The sequence below is a fragment of the Protomyctophum bolini genome (genome assembly GCF_963924005.1).
Source record: "Protomyctophum bolini genome assembly, chromosome: 6".
Taxonomy (NCBI): Eukaryota; Metazoa; Chordata; class Actinopteri; order Myctophiformes; family Myctophidae; genus Protomyctophum; species Protomyctophum bolini.
Genome location: NC_137867.1, coordinates 49846151 through 49862583, shown reverse-complemented (window position 1 = coordinate 49862583; position 16433 = coordinate 49846151). Strand labels below are relative to the sequence as shown.

The 16433-nt window shown below is 44.7% G+C and overlaps 1 protein-coding gene across 1 annotated transcript in view; it reads right to left on the bottom strand.

The window, feature by feature from the left end:
* The window catches only part of LOC308317089 (uncharacterized protein), a 28976-nt gene extending 16344 nt beyond the window's left edge, over nucleotides 1-12632 (bottom strand). The window contains exons 1-5 of the mRNA XM_080765883.1: nucleotides 12373-12632; nucleotides 7752-7999; nucleotides 6130-6449; nucleotides 5375-5587; nucleotides 1499-1788 (exon numbers count right to left, since the gene is read on the bottom strand). Of these exons, the coding sequence (XP_080622009.1) occupies nucleotides 1499-1788; nucleotides 5375-5587; nucleotides 6130-6449; nucleotides 7752-7999; nucleotides 12373-12478 (1177 nt within the window). The 5' untranslated portion in view covers nucleotides 12479-12632. The remainder of the gene's footprint in view (nucleotides 1-1498; nucleotides 1789-5374; nucleotides 5588-6129; nucleotides 6450-7751; nucleotides 8000-12372) is intronic.
* Between the last annotated feature and the right edge of the window lie 3801 nt (nucleotides 12633-16433).

Sequence of the window (16433 nt, the reverse complement as noted above, 5' to 3'; positions counted from 1 at the left end):
ATAGGAGGGCTGTGGGCAGTTCAGGAACCCGTCCACCAGTGACATCATCGATGGGGAATCCAAGCTAATAGAAACTGCAGGCTTTTTATTCCTGAAAAGTTGCAATGCAATAAATGGAAGCAAATCGTTCTCACGAAAACACAAATCTAAATATATATAATAAATCTGGATGATGTCACTGGTGTACAGGTTTCTGAACTGCCCTCGGCCGTCCTATGAGACACAGAGTGGTTTCTGAACTGTCCACAGCCCTCCTGTGTTAAATAAAGGATTTATTGAAAGGAGCATTCAGTGATTTTGGTGATTTGGAAACATCAATCTTTCGCTTGTTGGGAAAGATTTATAAAGTGAAAGTGTTTTATGGGGTTTTAATAAATATTGTACCAATAAAATGTATTAAGCTCCTGTGATTAAATAATGACAGGAAAAAAAAAAGGCACCGTAAATCGTAAATGTTCCAGAGAAAAACGGTAGACGGATTGGGGTTAATTAACCCTTTATAATCTATCCGTGGCGCGGAAGTAGAACTCACAGTAGCATTTAAAAACAAGTACAAACGTAAAAAAACAATTAAATAAAAAAGTTAAAAAAAAAACATTCAGGCACGAGTGACGACCGGACGGCTGGCTCCAAAAAACAGCGAGTGCACGGAAGACGGCGACTTAAAGGAGAATTCCATACTAAAAGGCTTTCTTACCTTTCTTTGTAGTCGTTACCTCCCCACCAAAGAGGTCCAGGTGTTGTTTTGTGCAAAAACTCCTTATTGGCCGTTTCCCCTAACATAAGCCCTCAATGAATTGCATTGAATTGAATGGGAATTGAATGGGGGCTATGGGGTGTTGTGCTAATTCGCTTATTTCCATCGCTCAAAATGATAATTTCTTTGTATATATCCTCTCTTCATAATGTAAATAATATCCCAAGCGGCAACACTTTACTACTTCTTTCGATGGGAATAAGCAAACTAGCATAACACCCCATATAGCCCCATTAAATTCCCATTCAATGCAATGCAATTCATTGAGGGCTTATGGTAGGGAAAACAGCAAATAAGGAGTTTTTGCGCAAAAAAAAACACCTGGACCTCTTTGGTGGAGACGTAACGACTACAAAGAAAGGTAAGAAAGATAAGAAAGCATTCTAGCATGGAATTCTCCTTTAACTATCGTCCCATCATTTTTAGAACACGTGCTTCTCAAAACATCTTCATGTCAAGGGGTCAAAGGTTGAGCACCACTGACACAGAAACATAAGGGTCAGTTCCAGAAATCTAATTAGAAGACATTTGTTTTCCTAAATGGCTTAAACTATTCCTCATTTTTCCGGGGAGTGGGGACCCCTCTGAGGGACCCCCCTGAGGGAAAACCCGGAAGCCCCTCCAGGACCCCCGGAACCCCTCCCAGGACCCCCGGAAGCCCCTCCGGGACCCCCGGAACCCCTCCCAGGACCCCCGGAAGCCCCCCCAGGCCGGAGTGGCTCTGAGAGGCCGTGCTCTAACAGCTGGTGCTCCGAGTGTTGCCGTCGGAGGTGCTGCTGTAGGTGGCGCTCTTCTTGTTGGAGTTCTTCAGCGCGCTGAAGGAGACCTTCATGCGGTCGGCCTTCCTCACGCTGCGGCAGATGATGGTGTTCTTCACGTGGTTCCGGAACTCCTCCGAGATGAAGTAGTAGACGAAGGGGTCCACGCAGCAGTTGAGGCTGGCCAGGCACAGCGTGGTGATGTAGAAGGCGTACATGTTGTCGGTCCTCCCGGCCAGCATGAGGCAGTAGTGAACCACCAGCATGATGTTACTGTGAGGAGTGAAGCAAAGGGTTACCATCTAAATATTTATTTTAACCCACGATTTTTGTAACCCATTTTTCACCCCTGTGTCAATCATCTAATGTGATCCTGGGCTCTACACACCCTCCGCCAACCTAGTCCCCATATATGGGGGACAAGGGGAGACCAACCTAGTCCCCATTTATGGGGGACAAGGGGAGAGCAACCTAGTCCCCATATATGGGGGACAAGGGGAGAGCAACCTAGTCCCCATATATGGGGGACAAGGGGAGACCAACGGACATGAAACTCATGCTTCCTTCATGCCTGAGTGTCCAAGTTGCTCCTTTACACCTGACAGGGGGTAGTTTCCCTGGTTGGACGTAGCGCATGGAAGGAACACGTTATTCCAACCAGCTCTTTTGACCTCCATCAGGCGCCCCGGCTGGCCAGGGGGAGGCAGTTTAGAGACCAGTTCCGTTGGGTCAGTTGGGTAAAAAATGATACAAATTCATCCTTTCTTGACTTGGAGGGTGTTCGATGTCTGTCTGCTCTTTCTGAGTTGCCATTTATAAACGGAGCTATTTCACTCCACGGGTTAAGAGAAAACTTTATCGTGAGAAATACCTTGAAATCTTGGAATCAAATACGTAAACATTTTGGTATTACTAATACATACTCTGTTCTTGCTCCTGTTTTTTGTAATCCTGACTTTGCTCAATCATGTTCAGATGTCGGGTTCAGAGCCTGGAAAGAGGCTGGCATTTTAAAAATACAAGATCTCTTTCTGGGTGGAACCTTAAAATCCTTTGCCCAAATTAGGAATGAATTTAATTTGCCTCAAGTACAATTCTTCAGGTATCTACAAGTTAGGAGTTATATCCAATCTGTACCATTATACAAAAGAGAAATGAGGGAAAACAACCTGGAACAAATATTAATGAAAGCCTCTTCCTTAAAGAAGACGGTGATAAGCTATACTCTCAAATGTTCACTAAAATCCCAAATATAAGTAGTAAAGCATTTTGGGCAGAGGATTTTGGGCACCAAATTGATTCTAAAAAGTGGAAAAGAATCTTACTAAATGCAAAACAAATTACATGCTCTAACAGAACTCATGAGACACAATATAAGATCATTCACAGGTTACATGTAACTCCAGCTATACGCAGTAAATATGATCCATCATGTTCTGGGCAGTGCTTTAAATGTAAAAATAATGCTGGTACATATAGCCATTTAATGTGGTCATGCCATAAAATCAAAACATTTTGGAAAAGTGTTCAAAGGGAGATATTGAAGATCTTTGAGATCAGGATACAGTTAAACCCAGTGAACCTGGTACTAGGTTTAGACTTTGATTATGATTTAAGATATAGATATATATTACGAATAGCCCTTTATGTTGCACGGCTCACAATTCTACAAAAATGGTTAGATGAGGATCCCCCTGACATACAATTATGGTATGAAAAACTCATGTCGATATTGCCAATGGAGAGATTATCATATGTATTAAAAGGCAATCTTACTGACTTCGTCAGAGATTGGTCACCGATTGCAAGATTTTTAAAAGAGGAATGGAAAAGAGTAATATGTATGGGGGTAACAGTATGAGAAGAAGTTATAGGAGTATGTGAATGTATATATGAATATGCGTATGTATAGGTATGCAAACATATGTATGTATATATATGGAATATTATATTTGTGTAAATATATTTATATATAGGTATATATAATATATTTATTTATATTTATTTATGTGAATGTATATGTGTATATATGAAATACCAACTGTATACCTGACTACCTTTCTGTACTATTTGCTGGCATGTTGTTGTTGTTGTTGTTGTTTTTGTTTTGTTTTGTTTTTGTTTTTGTTTTTGTTTTATGTACGTCAATGTGATCCATGTCAAACACTTGAAAATCAAATAAAAATCATTGAAAAAGAGACCAGTTCCTTTCCCCTCCATCAGGCACCCCGGCTGGCCAGGGGGAGGCAGTTTAGAGACCAGGATTACTGCATGTTTTTTGTGAGGGTACCTACCCTAGGGGACACGGGGAGAACATGTTGTGAGGGTACCTACCCTATAGGGGACACGGGGAGAACATGTTGTGAGGGTACCTACCCTAGGGGACACGGGGAGAACATGTTGTGAGGGTACCTACCCTATAGGGGACACGGGGAGAACATGTTGTGAGGGTACCTACCCTAGGGGACACGGGGAGAACATGTGAGGGTACCTACCCTAGGGGACACGGGGAGAACATGTGAGGGTACCTACCCTAGGGGACACGGGGAGAACATGTGAGGGTACCTACCCTAGGGGACACGGGGAGAACATGTGAGGGTACCTACCCTAGGGGACACGGGGAGAACATGTGAGGGTACCTACCCTAGGGGAAACGGGGAGAACATGTGAGGGTACCTACCCTAGGGGACACGGGGAGAACATGTGAGGGTACCTACCCTAGGGGACACGGGGAGAACATGTGAGGGTACCTACCCTAGGGGACACGGGGAGAACATGTGAGGGTACCTACCCTAGGGGACACGGGCAGAACATGTGAGGGTACCTACCCTAGGGGACAGGGGGAGAACATGTGAGGGTACCTACTGTACCCTAGGGGACACGGGGAGAACATGCAAACTCCACACAGAAAGGCCCTTTCGACAACCCCGCCTTCAGGTATGGGCACTGATGACTGATGACGCGGAGGAGGAAACACGCCTCGTAACAGCAAAGGGTTACTATCATAGTAACCTCGCCTTGCCAGGCTTTCCACCACCTCGGAGGAAAAGCCTGGTCAACTTTATTGAGGGGAAAAGGAAGGTTCCTTCCTAAACACAACAACGTTTCACCCCCACAGGGTCTTTACGGGGAGCAGAACTATATATCGTGTGCGGGACATTCCACCTTTTTTCTTCATTCGGTCACTTCTTGGGTCCAGCACCAGCACCGTATTGTGAAACTGGACTAACTGACCAGGGGGTGAACTGGACTAACTGACCAGGGGGTGAACTGGACTAACTGACCAGGGGGTGAACAGGACTAACTGACCAGGGGGTGAACAGGACTAACTGACCTGGGGGTGAACAGGACTAACTGACCAGGGGGTGAACTGGACTAACTGACCAGGGGGTGAACTGGACTAACTGACCAGGGGGTGAACAGGACTAACTGACCAGGGGGTGAACAGGACTAACTGACCAGGGGGTGAACAGGACTAACTGACCAGGGGGTGAACTGGACTAACTGACCAGGGGGTGAACTGGACTAACTGACCAGGGGGTGAACAGGACTAAATGACCAGGGGGTGAACAGGACTCACTGACCAGGGGGTGAACAGGACTCACTGACCAGGGGGTGAACAGGACTCACTGACCTGGGGGTGAACAGGACTCACTGACCTGGGGGTGAACAGGACTAACTGACATGGGGGTGAACAGGACTAAATGACCAGGGGGTGAACAGGACTAACTGACCAGGGGGTGAACAGGACTAAATGACCAGGGGGTGAACAGGACTAACTGACCAGGGGGTGAACAGGACTAACTGACCAGGGGGTGAACAGGACTCACTGACCTGGGGGTGAACAGGACTCACTGACCTGGGGGTGAAGCAGAGCAGGAACATGACCACCACGGTGATGACCAGGACCACGGCCTTGCGGCGGTTCTTGGTGACGGAGGAGCTGCTCATGGAGCTGCGCAGCGTGCGCAGCATGAGGCCGTAGGCCACCACGCACACCGCCGACGGAACTACAAACCCCAGCAGGGCCATGGTCAGGAAGTAGCCCGCCGCCATGTTCTTCTGACTGGGCCTGGGAAGCATTACACAACACAACACGACAGTCAAAAGATCGTTCCCTTTTTTGGTGTTTTAACCCATTCTGACCTGAGATCAGATTCTATACGAGGTTTCCACTGGACATACACTGGTCTGATTATAACCCATTCTGACCTGAGATCAGATTCTATACGAGGTTTCCACTGGACATACACTGGTCTGATTAACCCATTCTGACCTGAGATCAGATTCTATACGAGGTTTCCACTGGACATACACTGGTCTGATTAACCCAGTCTGACCTGAGATCAGATTTTAATAAATGGCAGTCGTTCTTCGATTTTTCAAAAATAGCAGATCTACAAGCTCGTAGCGCGCCACTCGGTGGCGCGCTATGAGCTTGTAGGTCTGCTATTTTTCAATAGCTAAAGCACGACAACATGCTAACAACAAACACTCCATATTTGGACGTATAGCAGGACACACACACACACACACACACAGACAGACATGATCTGCTAGGTCTCATAGTAAGTGCTCATTGCATTCGCAATAACGAGGTGAACAACAGTCTACCTGGTGACGTCGTGGCAGGTGAGGATGTTCAGGCTCTTCTCGCGGACCGTCTGGTCGTAGAGGTAGAGCGGGACGGTGAGGAGCCACACCGCGGCCCACACGCACACGCACACGGCCGCCGTGAGGCGGTTCTGGCCGCGCTGGCCGCGCGCCAGCGGGTGCACCACGCCCCAGTAGCGCTGCACGCTGATGCACGCGATGAAGGCGCTGGAGCAGTACATGTTGGCGTAGAAGAAGCCCACCAGGACCTTGCACAGAGGCTCTCCGTAGATCCAGTCGTTGCCGTTCAGATGGTAGGAGATCTTCAGGGGGAGCCACACCTGTTGGTGGTGAGCAGTGTTGTTTTTGGAAGCATTTTAGTTTTAGTCATAGTCTCTCTAATAGTTTTCATTTAGTTTTAGTCACATTTTAGTCACCTGGAATGTTCTATAGTGTTTAGTCTAGTTTTAGTCGACTAAATGTCATACGATTTTAGTCGACTGAATCTACAGTTGATTTAGTCGACTAAAATGTGTTTTGACAGGCCTTGATGTCGTTGTAATGACATATTTTACACTTTGATTGCATGCTGAAAATAGCAGATATGCAATCTCAAAAACGCGTCGCAGCAGATTGTAGATCTGCTATTTTCAGCATGCAACCCAGCATAAAACTGGATCTCTTGTCCACTAAGTCCCTTACTAACATTTTAGTCTAGTTTTTATTTGTTGACGAAATTGTCAGTATATTTAGTCTTAGTTTTAGTCATCATAGATTCGTTTTCATTTAGTTTCCGTCAGTGAAAAAAGGTAGTCGACGAACATTTTTCGTCTTAGTTTTAGTCGACGAAAACAACACTGTTGGTGGCAACGAGATCCAGAGAGAACGCTCATTATTTTGCCCCGTTTGCGGACCGCGGCGGCCATGTTTCCATCAGGGGTTTGGAAGCACTCGTTTTCAGTACAGCAACAACGTCCTGCTGCCTCCAGCATTGTGTGCTAATTCTAAAACAGGCAGGGCCGTATTTACCCTCCCAAGGGCCCCCCGGGCTAGACAAAATGTCAGGGCCCCCCTGGGCTGTGCGGTGCATTTCGGACACGCGGCCGGAAAAGAAAATTGCCGTATTTTGTTTTAATTTCACTGGCTGCGGGGTAGAAGACCCTCGGCTGCGCCTCGGGTCTGCCTGCGCCCCCAGCCAGTGTAAAATACCCGGTAACCTGAGACCTCTCGTGGCTTATTGCTTAAATTGTTATAGGGATTTACACACTGCGAACATCAGGTCCGACAGAACCAGGTATAAATGGGTTTAAACACCACAAACCTCGGGTCCGACAGAACCAGATATAAATGGGTTTAAACACCACGAACATCAGGTCCGACAGAACCAGATATAAATGGGTTTAAACACCACAAACCTCGGGTCCGACAGAACCAGATATAAATGGGTTTAAACACCACAAACATCAGGTCCGACAGAACCAGATATAAATGGGTTTAAACACCACAAACATCAGGTCCGACAGAACCAGATATAAATGGGTTTAAACACCACAAACCTCGGGTCCGACAGAACCAGATATAAATGGGTTTAAACACCACAAACATCAGGTCCGACAGAACCAGATATAAATGGGTCTACGCACCACGAACATGAGGTCGGACAGCGCCAGGTTGGCCATGTAGATGGAGGCCGGGTGCTTCTTCTTGGTGCGGAAGGCGAACACCCACAGCGCCATGGCGTTGGAGGGCAGCGCCACCACGAACACCACGATGTAGAGGACGGGCAGGAAGATGGTGGTCAGCCAGCCGTCCAGGACCTTCCTGTCCGCCAGGCTGACCCTCACGGACCCGTCCACTGGGTCCTCCTCACCGGTCAGACCACGCTCCTTATCTGATAACACACCACACACACACACACACACTGGTCAGACCACGCTCCTTATCTGATAACACACCACACACACACACACACACACACACACTGTCAGTGGTCAGACCACGCTCCTTATCTGATAACACACCACACACACACACACACACACACACACTGGTCAGACCACGCTCCTTATCTAACACACACACACACACACACACACACTGTCAGTGGTCAGACCACGCTCCTTATCTGATAACACACACACACACACACACACCGGTCAGACCACGCTCCTTCTCTGATAACACACACACACACACACACACACACACACACACCGGTCAGACCACGCTCCTTATCTGATAACACACACACACACACACACACACACACACTGGTCAGACCACGCTCCTTATCTAACACACACACACACACACACACACACACACACACTGTCAGTGGTCAGACCACGCTCCTTATCTGATAACACACACACACACACACAGGTCAGACCACGCTCCTTCTCTGATAACACACCACACACACACACACACACACACACACACTGGTCAGACCACGCTCCTTATCTGATAACACACACACACACACACACACACACACACTGTCAGTGGTCAGACCACGCTCCTTATCTGATAACACACACACACACACACCGGTCAGACCACGCTCCTTCTCTGATAACACACCACACACACACACACACACACACACACCGGTCAGACCACGCTCCCTTTCTGATAACACGCACGCACACACACAGTCACGCCCAGTCATGCACGCACGCACACAGTCACGCACAGTCACGCACGCACACTCACGCACACACGCACGCACAGACACGCACGCACACACACAGTCACGCACGCACACAGTCACGCACGCAGTCACGCACAGACACGCACGCACACACACAGACAGACATACATACACAAAATTAATTTCACTTTAACGCTTTTGAAAAGCAAAGCTTTTGCACACCTACAGGCGACAGGTGCGTAGGAGAGGGTACGCTGCCCCCTACAGGCGACAGGTGCGTAGGAGAGGCTACGCTGCCCCAAAAATGAACCAGGAAAACAACCGCACACTGTCTTCAAATGCAGTGACCAACTTTTATTTGTAGGGAAATAGCAACGTTTGGGCCTATGCAGCCTTCATCAGGCTCTCTTTATGAACACAACGTTTGGGCCTATGCAGCCTTCATCAGGATATCTTTATGAACACAACGTTTGGGCCTATGCAGCCTTCATCAGGATATCTTTATGAACACAACGTTTGGGCCTATGCAGCCTTCATCAGGCTCTCTTTATGAACACAACGTTTGGGCCTATGCAGCCTTCATCAGGATATCTTTATGAACACAACGTTTGGGCCTATGCAGCCTTCATCAGGATATCTTTATGAACACAACGTTTGGGCCTATGCAGCCTTCATCAGGATATCTCTATGAACACAACGTTTGGGCCTATGCAGCCTTCATCAGGCTATCTTTATGAACACAACGTTTGGGCCTATGCAGCCTTCATCAGGCTATCTTTATGAACACAACGTTTGGGCCTATGCGGCCTTCATCAGGCTATCTTTATGAACACAACGTTTGGGCCTATGCAGCCTTCATCAGGATATCTTTATGAACACAACGTTTGGGCCTATGCAGCCTTCATCAGGATATCTTTATGAACACAAATGGAAAATGGAAAATGGAAAAAAAAAATTAGGCTCTCTGGCCTAAAGGTAAGCCTATCAGAACAAAAGAAAAGACATGACTCAACGTAAGGTGACAGGTTCTAGGCTTACCTTTAGGCCAGACAGCCTACAAAAAGGATGCTTTTCCATTTGTGTTCATAAAGATATCCTGATGAAGGCCGCATAGGCCCAAACGTTGTGTTCATAAAGATATCCTGATGAAGGCCGCATAGGCCCAAACGTTGTGTTCATAAAGATATCCTGATGAAGGCCGCATAGGCCCAAACGTTGTGTTCATAAAGATATCCTGATGAAGGCCGCATAGGCCCAAACGTTGTGTTCATAAAGAGAGCCTGATGAAGGCCGCATAGGCCCAAACGTTGCTATTTCCCTAAAAAATAAAAGTTGGTCACTGGTTCCGAGCGGGGCTAGGCTAGCTATGGACCAGAGTTAAAAAGATCAGTCTATTAAAAGTATGCAGGCTGACCTATCTCTCTTATAAAAAACATTCCTAAATGAAGTATTAAATAATTTAAACTAAAGCCAGACTCACCTCTCCTCCTCGGTCAGAGTCAGACACACATCATAAATAAAGTATTTAAATCAGTTAAACTGAAAGGAAAGGTACTATGTTTACCCTGCAGGGTAACTGGACTAAGCTCAAGAACTTGTTTACAGCCAGGCCCTGCTCATAGAACATTTCATGGTAGGGGTTCAATGCCTTGCTCAAGGGCACTTCAGCGGTGGTCATTTTAACGTGCCGGTCCGGGGATACGAACTAGCGACCTTCCGATATCAAGACCGCTCCGCAAACCGTTCGGCCACCAGTGCCCCAAACTCACCTATCTCCTCCTCGGTCAGAGACAGACACATAAATAAAGTATTTAAATCAGTTAAACTCACCTATCTCCTCCTCGGTCAGAGACACACACACACACATAAATAAATAAAGTATTTAAATCAGTTAAACTGAAAGGAAAGGTACTATGTTTACCTGCAGGGTAACTGGACTATAAGCTCAAGAACTTGTTTACAGCCAGGCCCTGCTCATAGAACATTTCATGGTAGGGGTTCAGTGCCTTGTCCAAGGGCACTTCAGTGGTGGTCATTTTAACGTGCCGGTCCGGGGATACGAACTATACCTTCCGATATCAAGAACGCTCCGCAAACCGTTCGGCCACCAGTGCCCCAAACTCACCTATCTCCTCCTCGGTCAGAGACAGACACATAAATAAAGTATTTAAATCAGTTAAACTCACCTATCTCCTCCTCGGTCAGAGACAGACACATAAATAAAGTATTTAATTCAGTTAAACTCACCTATCTCCTCCTCGGTCAGAGTCAGACACATAAATACAGTATTTAAATCAGTTAAACTCACCTATCTCCTCCTCGGTCAGAGACAGACACACATAAATACAGTATTTAAATAAGTTAAACTCACCTGTCTCCTCCTCGGTCAGAGACAGACACACATAAATACAGTATTTAAATAAGTTAAACTCACCTATCTCCTCCTCGGTCAGAGACAGACACACATAAATACAGTATTTAAATCAGTTAAACTCACCTATCTCCTCCTCGGTCAGAGACACACACATAAACACAGTATTTAAATCAGTTAAACTCACCTATCTCCTCCTCGGTCAGAGACACACACATAAATACAGTATTTAAATCAGTTAAACTCACCTATCTCCTCCTCGGTCAGAGACACACACACATAAATAAAGTATTTAAATCAGTTAAACTCACCTATCTCCTCCTCGGTCAGAGACAGACACACATAAATACAGTATTTAAATCAGTTAAACTCACCTATCTCCTCCTCGGTCAGAGACAGACACATAAATAAAGTATTTAAATCAGTAAAACTCACCTATCTCCTCCTCGGTCAGAGACAGACACACATAAATACAGTATTTAAATCAGTTAAACTCACCTATCTCCTCCTCGGTCAGAGACAGACACATAAATACAGTATTTAAATCAGTTAAACTCACCTATCTCCTCCTCGGTCAGAGACACACACACACACACATAAATACAGTATTTAAATCAGTTAAACTCACCTATCTCCTCCTCGGTCAGAGACTGACACATAAATACAGCATTTAAATCAGTTAAACTCACCTATCTCCTCCTCGGTCAGAGACAGACACACATAAATACAGTATTTAAATCAGTAAAACTCACCTATCTCCTCCTCGGTCAGAGACAGACACATAAATACAGTATTTAAATCAGTTAAACTCACCTATCTCCTCCTCGGTCAGAGACAGACACATAAATACAGTATTTAAATCAGTTAAACTCACCTATCTCCTCCTCGGTCAGAGACAGACACATAAATACAGTATTTAAATCAGTTAAACTCACCTATCTCCTCCTCGGTCAGAGACAGACACATAAATACAGTATTTAAATCAGTTAAACTCACCTATCTCCTCCTCGGTCAGAGACAGACACATAAATACAGTATTTAAATCAGTTAAACTCACCTATCTCCTCCTCGGTCAGAGACAGACACATAAATACAGTATTTAAATCAGTTAAACTCACCTATCTCCTCCTCGGTCAGAGACAGACACATAAATACAGTATTTAAATCAGTTAAACTCACCTATCTCCTCCTCGGTCAGAGACAGACACATAAATACAGTATTTAAATCAGTTAAACTCACCTATCTCCTCCTCGGTCAGAGACACACAGCCGTGAATGAAGCAGCAACAGAGAAGCACCAGCAGCAGAAAGCAGCAGCGGCGGGGTGGGAGACCAGGAACCATCATGGAGTTTATAACGTCAATGTTTAATTATAAACGCAGAGAAAACAACAAAACAAAGCCGTGTAAATAAATATAACAGAAAGAGTCGGGTGCGACCGCGCTGTTGTTCCTCCTCTCAGGACTTTAACAACAACAAATAACAACAGGTCTGAACTGGACTGGAAATGCGAGGAGTCCTTCCTGTCTGTGTCTGTAGGTGGCTCATTACCTGAGTGACGTCACTGCGCGCGCGCGCGCGCGTGTGTGTGTGTGTGTGTGTGTGTGTGTGTGTGTGTGTGTGTGTGTGTGTGTGTGTGTGCGTGTGTTTGTTTGTGTGTGTGTGTGTGTGTGTGTGTGTGTGTGTGTGTGTGTGTGTGTGTGTGTGTGTGTGTGTGTGTGCGTGCGTGCGTGCGTGTGTGCAGTCCGCCCCAGTCTGCTGTTGTTGCCGTTGTCTAAAATTTAGATAATTATTTTCTAGAATCTAGACTGAAAAGAATAGAATCTAAATGATGTAACCACTATAATTGTGTGTAGTGTGTAGAATAAATGTTGTGTTTCACCACAATGCCATTATAATATCTATAGACTCCTGTCTGTCTGTGTTTAATATTCTCAATGTGTTCACTTTGATGTCGTTAAAGAAAAAACGATGATATGTTTACTAGTAGAACTTAAGATAATGAAGCTCTAAAATCAGTGACATTTCACAGCGTAGACCAGCAGTGGGTTTCAACCCACATCATGGTATTATTATTATTATTATTATTATTATGATAAATTGATAATGTCCGCGGACAAACCGCTTGTAGAGATAAGCCTTCAGTGCTTCAGTAATGTGAGTAAATGGTGCAGTACTACCACCTAGTGGAGGAGACAGAGATGTGCCACCAGGAGGCATAATAAACATACAAACGGGCCTATATCTCTGGTATACTAAAATACCTTTTTGACCGCCGGAGAGAGAAAATAAATAAAGGGGAAGCTCCGCACACTCAGTAATAAATCAATGTATTTATTTAGCAAGCTTTGGGTCTACTGACCTCCTTCAGGCATCATGAAAAAGTGACACAATAGGACAGATTATAATGTTCATCACTTGACTGGATGATTGATCACACCTATGTCAAACATTTCAATTTGAATGATAACTCATAGGAGTTGTAGTTCTCAGTGAACTACAATTAAGGCACCCAAAGACACCAAGGCCAAATTCCAATACCCCAAATGTCGGCCACTCGCTCACTTACACTCGGTCACTCCAGCATGGTGGTGTTACGGTGAGATTGGTGACCTGCTGAAATATGTGACAATTGTGTAGACAATCACATAAATAACGTCAGTGTCTGAATGTAAATCGTTGCAGTTTGTTCATTAGCAGCTTCAACCTAGCGATATTTAGGCCACATATTTAAAGACTTCCATGTAAATTGAGTGAAGACAACAAGATGGTCACATATTTCTGCAGGTCACCAATTTCATCATAATTTACCATGCTGGAGTGACCGAGTGTGAGTGAGCGAGTGTCCAAGTTTTTGGGTATTGGAATTTGGCCCAAGGCCCAATCCCAATCCGCTCCCTTGCTGACTCAATGAGCCCTCACTGATTTATGCGTTGATGTGAAGTCTGCGAGGGCTCGAGGGAGGCGATTGGGATTGGGCCCAAGTGTCCATTTAGACAAGTGAAAACATCACGAGGAAAAAGTACAATTATTTACAAACGAAGTAAACAAAAAAACAGAAATAAACAAAAGCCCAATAAATGCAATCAAATGCAAACATCAGGCACATCATAAAGAAAAGAGCAAATGTAATATTTTAGAACAACACTCATATCAAAATCTTCATTGAGACCTAAGGGTTGTAAACTTTCTAAAGTGTGGATCCAATAGAGCTCTCCTTGGCAAGATAACTTTAACCAACTCAGAGGCTGTTCAAAGGTAACTTTAACCAACTCAGAGGCTGTTCAAAGATAACTTTAACCAACTCAGAGGCTGTTCAAAGGTAACTTTAACCAACTCAGAGGCTGTTCAATAACTTTAACCAACTCAGAGGCTGTTCAAAGATAACTTTAACCAACTAGAGGCTGTTCAAAGGTAACTTTAACCAACTCAGAGGCTGTTCAAAGGTAACTTTAACCAACTCAGTGTCTGTTCAAAGGTAACTTTAACCAACTCAGAGGCTGTTCAGAGGTAACTTTAACCAACTCAGTGTCTGTTCAAAGGTAACTTTAACCAACTCAGAGGCTGTTCAAAGGTAACTTTAACCAACTCAGAGGCTGTTCAAAGATAACTTTAACCAACTCAGAGGCTGTTCAAAGGTAACTTTAACCAACTCAGAGGCTGTTCAGAGGTAACTTTAACCAACTCAGTGTCTGTTCAAAGGTAACTTTAACCAACTCAGAGGCTGTTCAAAGATAACTTTAACCAACTCAGAGGCTGTTCAAAGGTAACTTTAACCAACTCAGAGGCTGTTCAAAGGTAACTTTAACCAACTCAGAGGCTGTTCAAAGGTAACTTTAACCAACTCAGAGGCTGTTCAAAGATAACTTTAACCAACTCAGAGGCTGTTCAAAGGTAACTTTAACCAACTCAGAGGCTGTTCAAAGGTAACTTTAACCAACTCAGAGGCTGTTCAAAGGTAACTTTAACCAACTCAGAGGCTGTTCAAAGGTAACTTTAACCAACTCAGAGGCTGTTCAAAGGTCACTTTAACCAACTCAGAGGCTGTTCAAAGATAACTTTAACCAACTCAGAGGCTGTTCAAAGGTAACTTTAACCAACTCAGAGGCTGTTCAAAGGTAACTTTAACCAACTCAGAGGCTGTTCAAAGGTAACTTTAACCAACTCAGAGGCTGTTCAAAGGTAACTTTAACCAACTCAGAGGCTGTTCAAAGGTAACTTTAACCAACTCAGAGGCTGTTCAAAGGTAACTTTAACCAACTCAGAGGCTGTTCAAAGATAACTTTAACCAACTCAGAGGCTGTTCAAAGGTAACTTTAACCAACTCAGAGGCTGTTCAAAGGTAACTTTAACCAACTCAGAGGCTGTTCAAAGGTAACTTTAACCAACTCAGAGGCTGTTCAAAGGTAACTTTAACCAACTCAGTGTCTGTTCAAAGGTAACTTTAACCAACTCAGAGGCTGTTCAAAGGTCACTTTAACCAACTCAGAGGCTGTTCAAAGGTCACTTTAACCAACTCAGAGGCTGTTCAAAGGTAACTTTAACCAACTCAGTGTCTGTTCAAAGGTAACTTTAACCAACTCAGAGGCTGTTCAAAGGTCACTTTAACCAATTAACTCAGAGGCTGTTCAAAGGTCACTTTAACCAACTCAGAGGCTGTTCAAAGGTAACTTTAACCAACTCAGTGTCTGTTCAAAGGTAACTTTAACCAACTCAGAGGCTGTTCAAAGGTCACTTTAACCAACTCAGAGGCTGTTCAAAGGTCACTTTAACCAACTCAGAGGCTGTTCAAAGGTTACTTTAACCAACTCAGAGGCTGTTCAATAACTTTAACCAACTCAGAGGCTGTTCAATAACTTTAACCAACTCAGAGGCTGTTCAAAGGTAACTTTAACCAACTCAGAGGCTGTTCAAAGGTCACTTTAACCAACTCAGAGGCTGTTCAAAGGTAACTTTAACCAACTCAGAGGCTGTTCAAAGGTCACTTTAACCAACTCAGAGGCTGTTCAAAGGTCACTTTAACCAACTCAGAGGCTGTTCAAAGGTAACTTTAACCAACTCAGAGGCTGTTCAAAGATAACTTTAACCAACTCAGAGGCTGTTCAAAGGTAACTTTAACCAACTCAGAGACTGTTCAAAGGTAACTTTAACCAACTCAGAGACTGTTCAAAGGTAACTTTAACCAACTCAGAGGCTGTTCAAAGGTAACTTTAACCAACTCAGAGGCTGTTCAAAGGTAAATTTAACCAACTCAGAGGCTGTTCAAAGGTCACTTTAACCAACTCAGAGGCTGTTCAAAGG